We start from the raw sequence: 17861 nt of genomic DNA, 5'->3' as shown, positions 1-17861 counted from the left end.
TCAATTGAACGAGCTGTTAAGCAAAGGGTTCATCAGGCCGAGATTTTCACCTTGGGGAGCACCGGTCCTGTTTGTAAAGAAGAAGGACGGATCTTTTCGCATGTGCATCGACTACCACGAGTTAAATAAGCTTACCATCAAAAACCGATACCCTCTACCCCGAATCGACGACCTCTTCGACCAACTTCAAGGAGCAAGCTACTTTTCAAAAATCGATCTGAGGTCGGGTTACCATCAGCTACGAGTTCAAGAAGAAGATATCCCCAAGACAACTTTCAGAACTCGCTATGGGCACTACGAGTTTGTAGTGATGCCCTTCGGGTTAACCAACGCACCTGCGGTATTCATGGACCTGATGAATCGAGTGTGTCGGCCCTACTTAGACAAGTTCGTGATCGTATTCATCGACGACATTTTTGTCTACTCACGAAACAAGGAAGAGCACCGCCAACACCTGCGACAAGTGTTAAAGACATTGAGAGTTGAGAAGCTTTATGCTAAATTCTCTAAGTGCGAATTCTGGATCCGAGAAGTGGATTTCCTTGGTCACGTGGTCAGTGAGAGAGGGATACATGTGGACCCCTCCAAAATCAAGGCAATCGAGAACTGGTCAGCACCTACAACCCCAACGGAAATCCGACAATTCTTGGGGCTTGCTGGATACTACCGAAGATTCATCCAAAACTTCTCCAAGATCGCTAAGCCGCTCACCACCTTGACTCAAAAAGGTGTGATGTTTAAATGGGAAGATAAACAAGAAGCTGCCTTCCAAACGTTAAAACAAGCCCTGTGCAGCGCACCGATCCTGTCTCTTCCAGAGGGAACTGAAGACTTTGTAGTCTACTGCGATGCATCAAACCAGGGGCTTGGGTGTGTATTGATGTAGCGAGGAAAGGTCATTGCCTACGCATCGAGGCAATTGAAAACACATGAGGTCAACTACGCCACGCATGACCTCGAATTGGGAGTAGTAGTGTTCGCCCTAAAGATCTGGAGGCATTACCTTTACGGAACAAAGTGTACTGTCTTTACCGATCACAAGAGCCTTCAGCACATTCTCAACCAAAAGGAGCTCAACAGGAGGCAAAGACGATGGGTAGAACTACTGAACGACTACGAGTGTGAAATTCGTTATCACCCAGGTAAGGCAAACGTAGTAGCAGATGCCTTAAGTCGAAAGGAATACTCGGGATGCCGAGTAAAGTCATTAACGATGACAATCCATTCACACCTGTCCACACAAATCAAAGAGGCTCAACTGGAGGCCTTACAACCGGAAAATGTGACGGGTGAGGCATTAAGAGGAATGGATAAAAACCTAGAAGTCAAGGACGACGGAGTTCGTTACCTCATGAACTGAATCTGGACACCGAAATTCGGTGGTTTCCGAGACATCATCATGAACGAAGCACACAAGACTCGATACTCCATCCACCCAGGTTCAGATAAGATGTATCTGGATCTCAAGAAGTTGTACTGGTGGCCAAACATGAAAGCCGAAATTGCTACCTATGTAGGCAAGTGTTTGACTTGCGCCAAGGTCAAAGTAGAATATCAGAAACCCTCAGGACTTCTACAACAGCCTGACATACCTGAGTGGAAGTGGGAACGGATAACCATGGACTTCATAACCAAGCTGCCCAAGACCACGAGAGGGCTCGATACCATATGGGTAGTCGTAGACAGATTGACCAAATCGGCGCACTTCCTACCGATAAAAGAAACCGACAAGATGGAGAAACTGACTAGGACATACATCAAAGAGATTGTATGACTGCATGGCGTGCCAAAATCCATCATCTCAGACAGGGATAGTCGATTTACCTCGCGATTCTGGCAATCACTTCAGAAGTCCTTGGGAACTAGGCTGGACATGAGTACAGCCTATCACCCACAAACCGACGGGCAAAGTGAGAGGACTATTCAGACGCTAGAAGACATGCTTAGAGCGTGTGTGATAGACTTTGGTAAAGCTTGGGATACCCATTTACCACTTGTTGAATTCTCGTACAATAACAGTTATCACACTAGCATCAAGGTTGCACCATTTGAAGCCCTCTATGGCCGCAAGTGCAGGTCACCTCTGTGCTGGGCTGAAGTGGATGACACGCAACTAGCTAAGGGACAAGTCCCTAATAGCACCCTCACTGGCCCGGAAATAATAAGAGAACTACAGAGAAGATTGTTCAAATCCGAGAACGATTAAAAGCTTCTAGAGACAGACAGAAAAGTTACGCGGATAACAGACGAAAGCCTTTGGAATTCCAGGTTGGGGATCGTATGCTATTAAAGGTCTCACCCTGGAAAGGTTTAATACGCTTCGGCAAGCGAGGAAAGCTGAACCCTAGATACATCGGACCATTCGAAATCCTTGCCAGGATTGGCCCGGTAGCATATAAACTACGTTTGCCGCAGGAACTTAATAACGTACATCCTACCTTCCACGTATCGAACTTAAAGAAATGCCTATCCGACGAGACCCTCGTGATACCACTCGACGAAATTGAAATCAACGAGAGTCTCCACTTCGTGGAAGAACCGGTAGAAATCATGGATCGAGAGATCAAAAGAACAAAGCAAAGTCGTATTCCCATTGTAAAGGTCCGCTGGAACGCTAAGCGAGGACCCGAATTCACCTGGGAACGCGAGGATCAGATGAAACAAAAGCACCCGCATCTCTTCCTAAATTCTTGAAGTCCAAGTCAAAAAGCAAATTTCGGGTTGAAATTCCTTCTAACGGGGGGATGATGTGACAACCGTCAAATTCTGGTCTAGTCAAAGTCAACTAAAGTCAACAAGTCAAACCGGTCAACTCTGCTAACACTTGTATACTAGGGTTCACTTTATGTAATTACGGTACAACTCACTATTTTAATAAGAAATCATCACTTGAAAAGTTCTATTTTTGGATTTCTTGAACCCTAATCGGGGTAAGTGAGGTAGCAAAGCGATAAAACACTATTACATACCCTTCAGAGGTGTGTAAGACTCTTAAACATGGCTTAACGGGGTTTGCGGACCTTGCGTTTCAAAGCCAAACACTCAAAAAAGTTATAAAAGAAATTTACGTCGTTACAAGTACCTGGTGAAACAGTTTGTGGAGTAGACTGTCGGTATGCGAATTGGTGATGGTTCGAACCCTGAGTGGGGGAGCACTGGGTATTCTATCGAGAGGATCGATGATCTGTTCAAAGTACAGTTAGGGAACTGGTTATCGAGATCTGCGGTACGGATACATGAGAGTTGGGTTATTAGTGAATGAGGTAAGGTGCAAAGCGAGATGATGCATGTTGTACGTGTTCATGAAAGGATGAGTGTATCCACAACAAGTAGTTGTTGGTCAGTGACCTTATTGTGGTTAGGAACTCTTCGAGTTGTAATGGTTGAGCTCGAGGCGGTTGGCTCGTTGAGGTCTAGTTCGACTAATGAGAAGTTCTAGTTCGATGTATGGGTTGTTATATGCACTCCGGGAAGAGCAGCATTTGATTTGGCAACCAACTTCAGAGTCGGTATGAGTATTCTTGCATGGGTTTTGAGCAGTAGAGGATGGGGTTTCGGATTGTCGTCAACGTGTTCTTAGTCATTGACGATTACTCCGTATATCATATTGTGAGTTGGAGTATTTCGAGGTTACAAGTTGTGCAATAGGAATATCATTGATTGAGACAAGACATTGTGAGATCCTGAGAGGGTGTATTGTGGTATCTGAGTATGATGCCGTGAGTGGAAGATTAGTGGTCGAAGCAAGACATAGTGAGGTTATGTGATGGTGTACTGAGGTATCCGAGTATGATGCCCTAAAATTTTGGATTCTTTGAGACTTGAGTTTGTGAGATGGCAAGTGGAGTATCGAGTGACTATTGTTCCAGCGGGAGCCCTTAAGCTAATTGTCATCAAACGAGATTATCCAAGAATGTGAATTGTAGCAAGAGAAAGTGTTTTGTTGCAATGATTGTCGTCAGGAGTAGTGATGCTTAATCAGGGTGGGTGTGTGTACTTATCTATGATTGGACTGCGGAGCATGAGTTAGTGAACTCAGTGAGGTGATGACTCGAGGATGAGATTATGGGGTGATAAGAGAGCGAGTGGATCTGAGTGAGAGTAATCACTTGGGACTGTCAGGGAAAACCGTGGGGTGAGCCCACGACGAGTGAGAGAGTATGGTGAATCTGCGGGGAGCCGTAGCTTTCATGAGTCAGTGAGAGAGTGTCGTAAGCTTGCGGGGGTCCGTAGCATTCACGAGTCAGTGAGAGAGTCTCGTAAGCCTGCGGGGAGCCGTAGCATTCACGAGTCAGTGAGGTAGTGTCTTAAGACTACGGGGAGTCGTAGCACTCATTATCAAACAAGGAAGAATGTTGTAACTACGGGGATCCGTAGTATTCACTAATCAGAGCATGACACAGAGGAGTTCTTAGGCTTGGGTAGCCTTACCAATTGAGTCTTTGGGAACTGGAGGACGGACCAGGGGTGACACTGGGGTCTCCGTGATGGTCGGGAATCGTTACATCCCGATTGGAGAAGTGGTGTATGCATAGATCTATGGATCATGGGGCGTGAGTTGAGTATCAGATTGGAGATGAGTGGTTCCAATTCTTCTATTGAATCAGACTCCCGAGTTTGAGTCTGGCTCTATTTGTGTACTGAGTAGGCAGGATGAGATTTTGGATTTTCGGATGGGTTTCATATTGAAAGGTAATGGGTTCCAACTGATGTCATAGACCTGAGTGGGTCAGTTCGTTTGTTTGGGAAGGACCACGAGACGTAAAGTTCTGAGGTGAAGCGACTTCAGATGGGATTGTGATATTCGCTCGAGTTAAAGCGAACTTCGTGACTGGTGTGTCATATGATGGGCAGAGATAGCTATTGTGGGAAGGAAGTCTGTAAAGTCGATTTATTTGGTGTGCAATGGGTAGCCTTTGAGGGTTCCACTGTTAGGTCGGGAGTTGACCTTGTGCTCAGTGTTGGAGGGGGAATTTGAGAGGAAGCTGGGGCTTATGAGTGTAGTTATCAGAGGATAGTTCTGAGTGGGCATGATCATTTTATTATGTCTAAGGATAGATTATCGAGGTTCATTTTCAAATGGGTTTTGATAGCAGTACATGTGGTGGGTCCCTAGTGAGGTGTGACCCTTCCTTTCCCTTTGATCTATGATCTGGATCGATTGGTATATCTGACATGAGTGATCGGTAACCAATTATTAGTCAACGACTTGTTTCCAACAGTCACAACAAGAAAATCAGAGATGGCAGTGTGTTACAGGGGTCTGTTTTTCGATGAGCGAGTAACATGATGATATCTTGCATGGGCGGTCTAGCAGGGAGACAGACCAATAGGGTTTCCAGGTTCTGGAGAGTCAGAACTGGTATGTAGCGGTAGAGGGGTCCGTCCTGTTTCTGGATTGGGAGTTTCTGATTAGGGTCGGGTGTCTGGGAAGGGAGATTGTTGTATGATATGGGATTTTTGGTGGTGCTTATCGAGTTATTGGGTTGGATATATGTGTTGTCAAGGATCGATTTCGAGGGCGGAATCTAATTCAAGTGGGGGAGAATTGTAACACCCCGAATTCTGGATGAGAAATTTAAGGGTTATAATGCACTTTGGATGACCTACTCGACGAGTGGTTGGTCCCGACTCATCGTGTAGGAGCTGAGCTGACCGCGCAAATTATGAAGCTGACTCGTCGAGTCGAAGGGCTGGACTCAACGAGTTGAGTCTGTATTGAGAAAAACCTAATTTTAGACACACTGAGGGAAACCCTAGACGAGCACTTTGGAATGAGAGATAGAAAGGCTAAAGATCTTGTGTTCAAGTGCATTTTTAGAAGAGGATTGAAGAGCAAGACGGTTTGGATTGAGAAGAAGCTTTGGATCCAGTGTTCTTTCGGTGCTATCTGAGGTAAAAAGCCATCTCCTTGATCATTCCTTTTGTTAGATCTCTTTCTAGAGAGTTTTAGGGCTTTATCTTATCTATGTTTTGGGTTGGAGTTGTTGAGCTGGTCATGAGAGTTGAGACTTCAGATCTGAGCTATATGAGTCCCGATGAGCCCAAAGATTCGAGCTTTATTTAAGCTTTGGGCAAGTCTTCAAACATAAAAACTTTTATGGAGCTTATTTTGGCATTTTGAGCCCTATATGCCATGCATGAACGTAAAGCTTGCAACTTTACGTGATGATTCAGCCTTAGGAGGTTAGATTCAGAGTATGAGACCTTATTTTTTTTTCCAAAATTGTGTGAATGAGAAAATAGAATTAAGGGACACGACGAGTTGATGAGACAATGATATGTGCATATTTAGCCATTTATTTTCATTAATATCTTAATACTTTTTGGCTAATTTGTCCTAATTATTGAACAAAAGTTACTTAATTGTGTTTAAATTGTATTTTCAGCCTAAAAGACATGCTCGAGTTAAAAAGGAAGCGGTATTAGCAATCGGAAGCTCGGGAATAAAAGAAAGAAGAAATCAAGCTAAAAATGTGAAGGACTCGGTGAGTTGGTCCTCAACTGATCGAGTAGATAGGAATATTCGCGAACCATCATATACCTTACCGTGCACGGATTTGAAGTGATGGACTCGGCGAGTCAGTCTATGGACTCGACGAGTCGCCCCTGTTTTCAGGAAACTATATAAAGGGCACAAAATCACGAGACAAGGACTTCTCTATGGAATTTTGGAGCGACTAATCTGCGAAGAAAAGGATTATTGGAGCTCTGAAACTCGAGATTGCACCCTAGATACCAATTTGGAAGAGATCTAAAGGCAATATTCATTCTATTTTCCTTAATCTTTTGATTAGAATATGTTTCAACCATTAGATTTAGTTTTTGAGATATTTTCTGCTGTAAATATGAGCTAAAACTCATAGCTTCTGTTTAGGCTAAATGAATTTATAACTATGGTTTGATTAATTAGATTTGGTAAATTTGTCTTGTTGAGCTTGTTAAATGTGACAACCCGAAATTTTCATTCGTATAAAACCTACTGTCAAGCACTTCAAATAGAAGTCAAATACTTTTCTGCTAAATTTTAGTCGGTTTAAAGTCCATTTGAGTGTTTTAAAGCTTATTGCTTCAGGAGATAACTGGAGAGAGGATACCCTAGGGTTTATTGTGCAACAATAAAGTCTCAAAACTCCAAGAGTTTGGAGTTTACAGCCCAAACATGGTGTTTACGGCCGTAAACCCCAAGAAGTATAAATATGACACTTAGTCATTTTTATCACTTTTTCACCATTTCAAGCCTAGAAAACTCATTTCTCTCTCAAGTATCATCCGACTTTTCTTCAAGATCTTCAAGAAAGTAAGTGTTTCTTGCCTTGATTAGTTGTTCTCTACCTTAATCTAGTGATCTTACATGATTTCATCCATGAAATCATTCCATTTGTGTAGATCTTCAAGTGTTCTTCAAAACACCAAGAACACACACTAGTGTTCTTGGACTTTAAACACTCATACAAGCTTCCTATAAGTACGTACACTCCTCCTAACTAGTTATTTACTTAGAATACTTGTTAAACCATTGAAGAACACCAAAAACCCTCAAGAACATATGGGTTTACGGTCAAGGGATCTCCTTGAACTGTAAACACCATTAAGTGATGAATAAGGGTCACCAACACCTTCTAGGGCTTGGATATTGGACTAGAACCTTGCATGCATGAGCTAAAGACCCCAAATCACGAATTGGTTGGAGTGAACATGAGTTTACGGCCGTAAACTCATGGGTTTACGATCGTAAACACATGGGTTTACGACCGTAAACTCCAAGGGAGTGGTCCAAGGACCGTAAACTCCAAAGATGAGCCATTTTGAGCCCTAGTCCCTTCCTAAACCTTGAATACAAACCTAGAACACTTCCGTGAGGGGTATAAGACCTTAAAACACACAATGGTACAAATTACCATGAGTTTACGGCCGTAAACTCATGGGGGAATTGACCAAAAACCGTAAACTCATGTCTTGCTACCAAATGTGAAGTAAACTCCAATGTGAGGCCATACTCTCCTTAGATGCAACCCTCTAGCACTCCTAGCACTTGAAACAAAGTGTTTCCATGTATTAGGATGTCTTTACTTGCTTAATTAGTTGTTAAATGACTAATTAGATACATTTATGTATCACTACATGTTACATAGGATCCGTGTGTGTGTTCAAGTCCTCACTTGACACTTAGCATCCTATCCGACACTTCCATCCAAACCACTCACTGCAGGTGAGTTCATACCCCTTAATTAACCTTTTAAATGTTTTTAAATGCTTTTATGGGGGGGGGGGAATACAAGTTGAATCATGATAGTTATTATATCAATCGCATGTGATTATTAACTATTAAACTTAGGATTTACTACACTTTTAGCTGTTTTATCAAGCAAACTACTTCAAAATGATTTCTCGAATGCTTTTACACGTTAAACTCTTTATCAAACTTGTTTTCTAAACTACATCTTTCCTTTCAAATTCTGTTATGGCTATGTTTCAAGCAAAGGTTTTCATGTACTTCAAACTATGTTCCAAATAAGGGATTTCTTATACTTTAAACTGTTTATGTCAAACAAACTGCTTTTAAATCGTTTTATAAATTGACATCAAGTCATCAAGTCTTATTATTAAACTTTTCAAATGTTTTACAAAACTCCTTTTAAACTGTTATATTGTCAAATGCATGCCTATATATGTATAGTTATATAAGTAATGTTTAAAGGACTTAGGACTGCTAACCCGCCTTATTTCCTGTTCCTTGTTTGGTTGTGGACTTAGGGTATCCAGTTATTTGTCCGAAGGTCGTCTAAATATTAGTTATATATTATGTATACATTTATAGACATAAAAGTTCTATCGGTCAGTTCAGTACCTTTAGGTAGCAAAGGCATACTTCCATTTATTCATATATATATATATATATATATATATATATATATATATATATATATATATATATATATATATTACTAGTAACTATAATGGGTATAGTTAGGAGATACTATTTACTATTTCTAGTGCAAGGAATCACACAACAGTCAGTTCATTCATGAGTCTATACGAATATATTACATACTATAGGAAGAGACACTATTAAATACTATATATAGGGACACTAGTGTATACTATATGAAGATGCACTAGTACATACACTACTCCCCACTGGACTGACCATCCTACACCTGGAGTCTACACTTCATTCATTTAGACTTTTCGAGGCGTATTGTTCATTCGATACCACCTGGAGTCTACACTTCATTCATTTAGACTTTTCGAGGCGTATTGTTCATTCGATACCACCTGGAGTCTACACTTCATTCATTTAGACTTTTCGAGGCGTATTGTTCATTCGATACCACCTGGAGTCTACACTTCATTCATTTAGACTTTTTGAGGCGTATTGTTCATTCGATACCACCTGGAGTCTACACTTCATTCATTTAGACTTTTCGAGGCGTATTGTTCATTCGATACCACCTGGAGTCTACACTTCATTCATTTAGACTTTTCGAGGCGTATTGTTCATTCGATACCACCTGGAGTCTACACTTCATTCATTTAAACTTTTCGAGGCATATTGTTCATTCGATACCACCTGGAGTCTACACTTCATTCATTTAGACTTTTCGAGGCGTATTGTTCATTCGATACCACCTGGAGTCTATGTTTTATTCACTTTATAGCCAGCAGTGTCACTGTTGAGGTAAAATATTATTTTCCCTATTACATTTACTTGGTGATTTTATCACATACACGTTTATGTATAGCTATATTTAGATAATAATAGTTATACTAGGGGAAAAACCTTCATTTTTGCAGAGGTGCAAACCTTCAAAACAGTCGAGTCTTGATAGAAGACTGTTTTTATACGAATAGGAAATATGGGATTTTCTAGGGTTTTTCATATTTATACAAAGTTTTCATAAAAAAATTATAAGTCTTTTTCTTTACAGTTTTACAAATCAATGACACTAAAATACTTATGATCTCACCAGCTTTAAAGTTGATACTCACTTTCAAAATAACTTGTATTTTCAGGTCACCAGTAGACAGGTACGATGACCAGGTTTTGAGAAGACGGAGCAGTCAAGACTCGTCTTTTATTTTGATACATTATATTCATATCTTATTCTATGAAATAACACATGTATTAAAATCTTACTATTAATGCAATGGATGATGTTGTTGCTTGTTTACTACTTTACACTGTTGTGATACTTTACATGACGTCCTCCGCCCCAGAACGTTTCCGCCGTTCTTGATTTTGGGGTGTGACATTAAAGAACCTTATGTGTTGATTATGATTATTTTTCTGTTAGTAGTCAAGTTATTGAGTTGCATGAATATCATCTTAATTTCTTGAATCATACGGATTTGTGAACACAATTTTTTATGCCTATTATTAGTGATTATGAACCTAGGATTAACTAGAAAAATAAGTAAATCAATGTGTAAGCATGTATGATGAACAACCATACATGAGTTAATTAAATTGATAAATTTAGTTATTATTACAAGTCTCACTTGATCCAAATCTGTAATCTAGTAAGCTTGTTAGTTAATTTGCCACTTTTTGAATTAATTAGTTTGCTAAGCATTAGTAGTAATGAATATGAACCTAATCACATTAAATCGGTAGTCAATGACAAATTAATCCATTGCACTTTCCATGAAATCAACCATAGGAATAAATGATTCGAACCTGAACAGAAGTCTCTTTTAATATTGAATCTAGTTAACTTTTATTTGCGTTAGTTGTTAGTTATTTTAGGTTGAGTGTTAGTCATTTATTTAAGTTTCTAGTCTTGCAAAACTAGAGAAAACCATCTTCTTTTTATTATTAGTTTTAATTAGATAATTTTACTAGTTAGTTTAATTATTACCGTTCCCTGTGTTTGATAGCCTGCTTGCTTGAACTAAACTGCTATCGATAGGTATTGTGCCTGCGTGTGTTTGTTTTTATTTGAGTTTGTTAGGATTAAAACTAGTTCGTTTCACACACATCAAGTTTTTGGCGCCGTTGCCGGGGAACGGTCTAAATAGTTATCTTAATTGCTAGAGTTATCGATCCTTTGTGTAAGATTTATCTTGCACAAAGTTACCATTTTAGTAAATTAGTGATCTAGTTTAAGTTCTAGTTTGTCTTAAAAAAATTTAATTTTTAGTTTTCTGTTTAAGCAGTGAACTCGTCGAGTCCAGTCGAACTGACTCGACGAGTCCATCGCATTTTTTGTTTTTATTTCTATTTCGTTTTTGTTCTTTTTACGCGTGTTTTCTATTTTCTTTCAGGTATTTTATGACCCAAGGATCGAAGTCATCTTTGGTACCACCTCTTGAAAATCCGGAATCAGCTTTGAGGAAGGACAAGGATAAGACCGTTGAAGAGATTAACCTGCCAAAAAGTCACCTTTCAAGGACCTAAAACCTGTTTTTGGAAAGAAGAAAGGAAAGAAAGTGGGTGAGTCTAGCAGCCAAAAGAGCGAAGAAAGTAAGATAGAAGGTTTTGAACTCAATCCCAATCCAAAAGAAACCGACTACGAAACAGAAACCGAGAAGGAAGAAAGCGGATCTGAATTTGAAGGAAGCGACACAGAAGGCGAACTAAGAAACACCATGGCTGATATCACAGAAATACCAATGGGAGAGTACAAGAGAAGAATGCGTGACGACATCGGACCAGGACTCGTGCAACCCGCGATTCCAGCAACTGCTAACTTTGAACTAAAAGGCCACATACTCTCCCAACTCAAGGAAATCCCATTCTACGGGAAAGATCACGAAGATGCATACAAGCATATCGAGGAGGTCAATGACATAGCCGACTACTTCAACATCCCTAATGTACCTCGCGAGCCTGTCGTGCTTCGTATGCTACCAGTTACATTTAAGGGAGCGGCGAAAGATTGGCTTAAATCACTCCCTCCAGGGTCTATCACCACATCGGCTAAAATGCATGAAGAATTCATAGACCAATTTTTCCCTCCCTCCAAAATAGCAAAATTGAAAAAGGCAATTGCAAACTTTGAACAACAAGTGGGAGAGTCACTTTATGAAGCGTGGGAAAGGTACAAAGGCTTGTTAAGGAATTGCCCCCACCATGATCTTAACATTCAACAAGAGGTCTCCATTTTCTATGATGGAGTGAACGTGACAACTAGGCAACTCCTTGATTCCCAAGGACCACTCACGAAGAAAAATCCCATTGTTATAAATGAGCTAATTGAAGAATTCTCTAAGCATTCTAGAGAATATCATAATCCAAGGAACGACTCAAATCAATGGGTGGTGAACTCAGTCAATGATAGTATGGCAACCGTGATGGCTAAATTGGAAAGTATGGACTGAAGAATGACAAAGATGGATCAATCCATCCATGCCATCCAGGTGGGATGTGAAAACTATAGCGGACCTCAGCTTACTAAAGACTGTGATCTAGACGAACATGGGAACCGGAAAGTGCAAGTATGTTACTCAAGTGGCGATAGATATGATGAGGATTGGCGAAAACCGAAAAAAGAGTGGCTACCATATGAAGAGTACAAGAAGGAAAAGAAGGAGACGTATAGGCTGAAAACTAGAGGTTTCTATCAAAAGGAGGAGCCGGTGTAAGAAAATAAAATGGATCTTGAAGACATGCTAAAGCAATTTGTAGCCACATCCGACAAAAGACACAATGATACCGAAGCAGCAATAAGGGAACAACAAGCAATGATGAGAAATCAGAAAGCCTCTATTCTCAACATTGAAAAACAGCTGGGCCAACTTGCACTACAAATCAATCAAAGAGCACCGGGTGAACTTCCAAGCAATACCGAGAAAAATCCGAGAGGAGCTCAAATCAACATTGTGACGACTAGAAGTGGGAAGATAATTACCCCTCTGACACCTATAATGAATGAGAATACAAAAGAGGTGTAGGAGGAACAGAACGGAGACCCGAAATCCCAAACAGTCGACCCGACTCACCGAGTCAAGGATAAGGACTCGACGAGTCCACAGTCTGAACAGAAAAATGATCCCCCTTTGAAACCTTATCAACCTCCATTGCAATTTCCAGGCTGAGCCAGACAAGAGAAGCAGCATGAAGATTATCAAAAGTTCCCGGAACACATCAAAGCCCTCCACATCAATATTCCTTTCCTTGAAGCGGTTGCACAAATGCCCAAGTACGCAAAATTCTTAATGGAGCTTCTCACTAATCGAAAGAAGTTGGAAGAGGTGTCCAAGGTGGTGCTTAATGAGAATTGTTCAGCCGCAATGTTGAACAAATTACCAAAGAATATGGGGGACCCGGGTAGCTTAACTTTGCCATGCCAATTCGGGAACCTAGCTACTAGCTATGCATTATCGGATTCGGGGGTGAGTGTTAATCTCATGCCATACTCTTTCTTTAAGAAGTTGAACCTTCCGGAGCCAAAACCAATCCGTATGGCAATTCATTTAGAAAATATGATTGTGACATTTCCAAGGGGAATATGCGAGGATTTATTGGTCAAAGTTGATAAATTTGTATTCCCCGCAGACTTCATAGTGCTAGACATGGAAGAGGACCACCAAGTGTCGATCATTCTTGGAAGACCTTTCCTAAACACCGCAAGTGTCATAGTAGTCATGAGAGAATCCAAGCTTACCCTTCGGGTGGGAGATGAGCCAGTTACATTTGGAGTTGATCGAGCCATAAAGCATTCCAAGTATAGTGATTACACGACATTTTTGGTGGACACTTTGGAAGAACTAATGGAAGAATGGAAAGACGACCACCCAAACGAACCCACCCTTACCTTTGAAGAAAATTTTGATGCTAAAAAAGACTTAAAGGAGATAGAAAACTTCTAGAAGAAGCTGAATATGAAGAAATAATCAGAAATGAAGAACGATCGACTCGCCGAGTCGCAGGAACTGACTCGACGAGTCCACTTGAAAAATCGTGATCAGACGGGGATTTTGGCCTCGACTCGATGAGTCCCCTATCTGGACTTAACGATTTCAGTGTACAAAATATGCAATTAGAGCTAAAAACTCTGCCTGCACATTTGGAATACGCATTTCTCGAAGAAGGTGATGAAAAGCCTGTTATCATTGCTTCTGACCTCACCAAAGCTGAAAAAGAAGAGTTAGTTCAAGTTTTAAAGAAAAGGAAGAATGCCATCGCATGAAAAATTACCGATATAAAAGGAATAAGTCCTTCATATTGTTCGCATGAGATAATTCTTGAAGAAGGTGCAAAGCTAGTAGTGCAACACCAAAGGGGGTTGAACCCGAACATGCAAGACGTGGTCAAGAAAGAAGTTTTCAAGCTCTTAGATGCAGGGATAATCTACTCCTTTTCTGATAGCGCATGGGTTAGTCCCGTTCAAGTAGTACCAAAGAAAGGAGGGATGACGGTCGTCACAAACGAGAAGAACGAGCTTATACCTATACGAACGGTAACCGGTTGGCGGGTGTGCATCGATTATCGAAAGCTAAACGATGCCACTTTCAAAGACCATTTTCCTCTCCCTTTTATTGATAAAATGCTTGAGCGTTTATCGGGCCATAGCTATTATTGTTTTTTAGATGGATTTTCTGGTTAATTCCAAATCTCCATACACCCAATTGATCAAGAGAAGACCACTTTTACTTGTCCAAGTGGAACATTTGCCTATCGACACATGCCCTTTGGCTTATGCAATGCTCCGACAACTTTCCAAAGATGCATGAAGGCGATATTCCATGACATGGTGGAAAAATTCATGGAAGTATTCATGGATGATTTTTCTATTTTTGGCTCTTCTTTTCATGATTGTCTTACTAACCTCGACTTGATGCTTGCTAGGTGTGAAAAGACCAATTTATTATTGAATTTGGAGAAATGACACTTTATGGTGAAATAAGGCATTGTATTAGGCCATAAAGTATCCAAGGTGGGGATTGAGGTGGATCGGGCGAAAATTGACACAATTGCTAAATTACCCCCACCAACTAATGTAAAGGGAGTTAGGAGTTTTCTAGGTCACACGGGTTTTTACTGTCGCTTTATTAAAGATTTTTCAAAAATTACTAGACCTCTAACTCAACTACTTTTGAAAGATGCACCTTTCAAAATTTATAAAGAATTTTTAGCCTCTTCTGACATTTTGAAATAAAAATTAACTAACGCCCCGATCATTATCGCTCCGAATTGGAACTTACCGTTTGAAATAATGTGTGATGCAAGCGACTTCGTCTTAGGAGCTGTACTTGGCCAAAGGGTTGACAAACACTTTCAACCCATTTACTATGCCATCAATACCCTAAATCCTACCTAAGAAAATTACACCATAATGGAAAAAGAATTATTAGCCGTGGTGTATGCCTTTGACAAATTTCGTACCTATTTAATTTTGTCTAAGACTACTGTGTTTACCGACCATTCTGCTATTAAGTACTTGTTTGCCAAGCAGGATGTGAAGCCGAGGTTGATCCGATGGGTGCTGCTACTTCAAGAATTTGACATCGAGATCAAGGACAAAAAGGGGATGGAAAATGTAGCTGCTGACCATCTTTCCAGATTAGAAAATCCGGCAAGGGAAGAGATAGATGACAAGGGTATTGAAGATAGCTTCCCGAAAGAGTATTTGATGGTTATAATGGGGGAATAACCATGGTATGCCGACATTGCAAATTTCTTGGCTGGAGATTTTCTTCCAAAAGGGCTCACTCATCAACAAAAGAAGAAGCTCTTCTCAGAAATTAAATATTATTTCTGGGATGAGCCTTATCTTTTTAGGAGTTGTGCGGATGGGATTATTAGAAGATGTGTATTTGGAAAGGAAATCCGTGATATTCTAGAGCATTGCCACAATGGGCCGACAGGAGGACATCATGTTGTACAATTCACTCCTAAGAAGGTATTTGATGTGGGGTTTTATTGGGCTACTATCTTCAAGGATGCTGCTACATACGTGAGGGAATGTGATGCTTTCCAGAGAACAGTTAATATATCGACAAGGAATGAAATGCCTCAAAGGAGTATTCAAGTTTGTGAAGTCTTTGATGTTTGGGGTATGGATTTCATGGGACCATTTCCTTCATCGAAAGGCAATAAATACATACTTGTGGCGGTGGATTATGTGTCAAAATGGGCAGAAGCGCAAGCATTACCAACTAATAATGCTAGGGTGGTAGTAAAATTCCTAAAGAAATTATTTTCTAGATTTGGAGTGCCAAAAGCTTTGATTAGTGATAGAGGAACCCACTTTTCAAATGATCAACTAGAAAAAGTGTTGCAAAAATATGGTGTACGCCATAGATTTTCAACACAATATCATCCACAAACAAATGGGCAAACCGAAATTACAGATCGAGCACTTAAAAGGATTTTGGAGAGATCGGTGGGTGGTAATAGAAAAAATTGGGCGGATAAATTGGATGATGCACTTTGGGCTTCTGAACTGCATTCAAGACACCCATTGGAACCACACCATTTAGGCTAGTCTATGGAAAAAATTGTCATTTACCCATGGAGATTGAACATAAAGCCTATTGGGCTTTAAAAACATGCAATTTTGAGCCAAACGAGTTGCGTGCCAATCGACTATTGCAAATGAATGCTTTGGAGGAATTGAGAAATGAGTCTTACACTAACTCATTGATTTATAAAGACAAGACTAAAAGATGGCATGATGCAAGGTTGAAGGGTAATAAGGAGTTTGAAGAAGGGCAAAAAGTTATTTTGCACAATTCAAGACTAAATCTCTTTCCGGGAAAATTGCACACTCGTTGGTCCGGGCCTTTTACAATCAAACATGTATATCCATACAGGGTGATTGAGGTATGGAGCAAGGATTTGTCGAGCTTTAAAGTCAATGGGCATAGGATCAAGAAATACGAAGAAGGAATGCCAAAGGATAAAGGACTAGAAGAGGGGTTGGATTTGGAGAAATTCGGTGCAACGTAGAGCGGGAAGGAGTCCAGCTAAAGACTCCTCAAAAAGAAGCACTTACGCGAGGCAACCCGCTGCTTGAGTTTGCTTTCTTTTTACCTTTCTTTTTCGTTTTGTTTTTCGTCTTTTATTTTCTTTTGTGTGGTTTTCTTAGGATTTCTTCAATCTAAATCTTCTTATTCGTCTAAAATGATTGCTTGAGGACAAGCAAGGTTTGAGTGTGGAGTGTGGTGAAGTATTTCAAAAAGAGTAAAAAATTTTAAATTTTTTTCAAACATAATGAAAAACTCGCCGAGTCAGGATACCTGCTCGACAAGTCCATTTCGAAATGAGTCAATTAAATCGCGATGCTACTTGCCGATTAGGGACACCTACTCGACGAGTAGACTTTTTAACCGGAAAAAAATAACTTTTAAACTCTGTGAATTAGGGTTTTAACCCTAATAGTAAAAACATTTTTTTCATTCAGCCACCACAGCCTACCACTCGACGAGCAAGTTTTCTCTCAAGCAAGCTTCCCCAATTTTCGTGATTTATTCAATTTCTCACCAAAAGGTAAGATCTTTTACTCCTAGTTCTGTTAAAGGTTCAATCTTTGGTAGCTTCATGATTTAATTTGTTAGATTCCTGATTTTTGAACTTGACATGAATTTTAGGGTTTCGATTTTGGTCGATTTAGGGTGTTATAGTTGAAATTCTTTGTGAATTAACACTTGGTATACAAACCTAGATAAACCCCTGAAACGAATTTTGAGTATCCATGGCTGATTTGTTCCAACTCAGGTTCGATTTCTGCGAACAGTTCATCTGACTCGCCGAGTCTGTTCATGGACTCGATGAGTCCATGTTACAACTGTCCAGATTTTTAACTTTTAATGTCTCTGTGGTTTTGTGGTTTTGTGTTGTGTTGATTTTGCAGAAAATGTTCAGAGTAGGCCAAAGCTCAAGGGGAAGCCGAGGGGAATTTCCGTGGTTTAAT

The 17861-nt window shown here is 40.3% G+C and overlaps 2 protein-coding genes and 1 non-coding gene across 3 annotated transcripts; 2 read left to right on the top strand and 1 right to left on the bottom strand.

Annotated features, from left to right (window-relative positions):
- Nucleotides 1-11976: 11976 nt before the first annotated feature.
- Nucleotides 11977-12083, bottom strand: LOC145117961 (small nucleolar RNA R71). The gene has a single exon (XR_013712952.1). It is a non-coding gene; the product is annotated as a small nucleolar RNA R71 (small nucleolar RNA).
- A 1078-nt stretch (nucleotides 12084-13161) lies between these two features.
- LOC145111015 (uncharacterized) lies at nucleotides 13162-13815 on the top strand. The gene has a single exon (XM_079047313.1). It carries the CDS (start codon nucleotides 13162-13164, stop codon nucleotides 13813-13815), a length of 654 nt encoding a protein of 217 aa, XP_078903439.1.
- Nucleotides 13816-16459: 2644 nt separating this feature from the next.
- LOC145111014 (uncharacterized) lies at nucleotides 16460-16897 on the top strand. The gene has a single exon (XM_079047312.1). It carries the CDS (start codon nucleotides 16460-16462, stop codon nucleotides 16895-16897), a length of 438 nt encoding a protein of 145 aa, XP_078903438.1.
- The last annotated feature ends 964 nt before the right edge of the window (nucleotides 16898-17861 follow it).

This window comes from Lactuca virosa, chromosome 5 (genome assembly GCF_052849685.1).
Source record: "Lactuca virosa cultivar CGN04683 chromosome 5, Lactuca_virosa_CGN04683_v6, whole genome shotgun sequence".
Taxonomy (NCBI): domain Eukaryota; kingdom Viridiplantae; phylum Streptophyta; class Magnoliopsida; order Asterales; family Asteraceae; genus Lactuca; species Lactuca virosa.
Note: the sequence above shows the minus strand (reverse complement) of the source record. Positions and strands in the feature narration are given on the sequence as shown.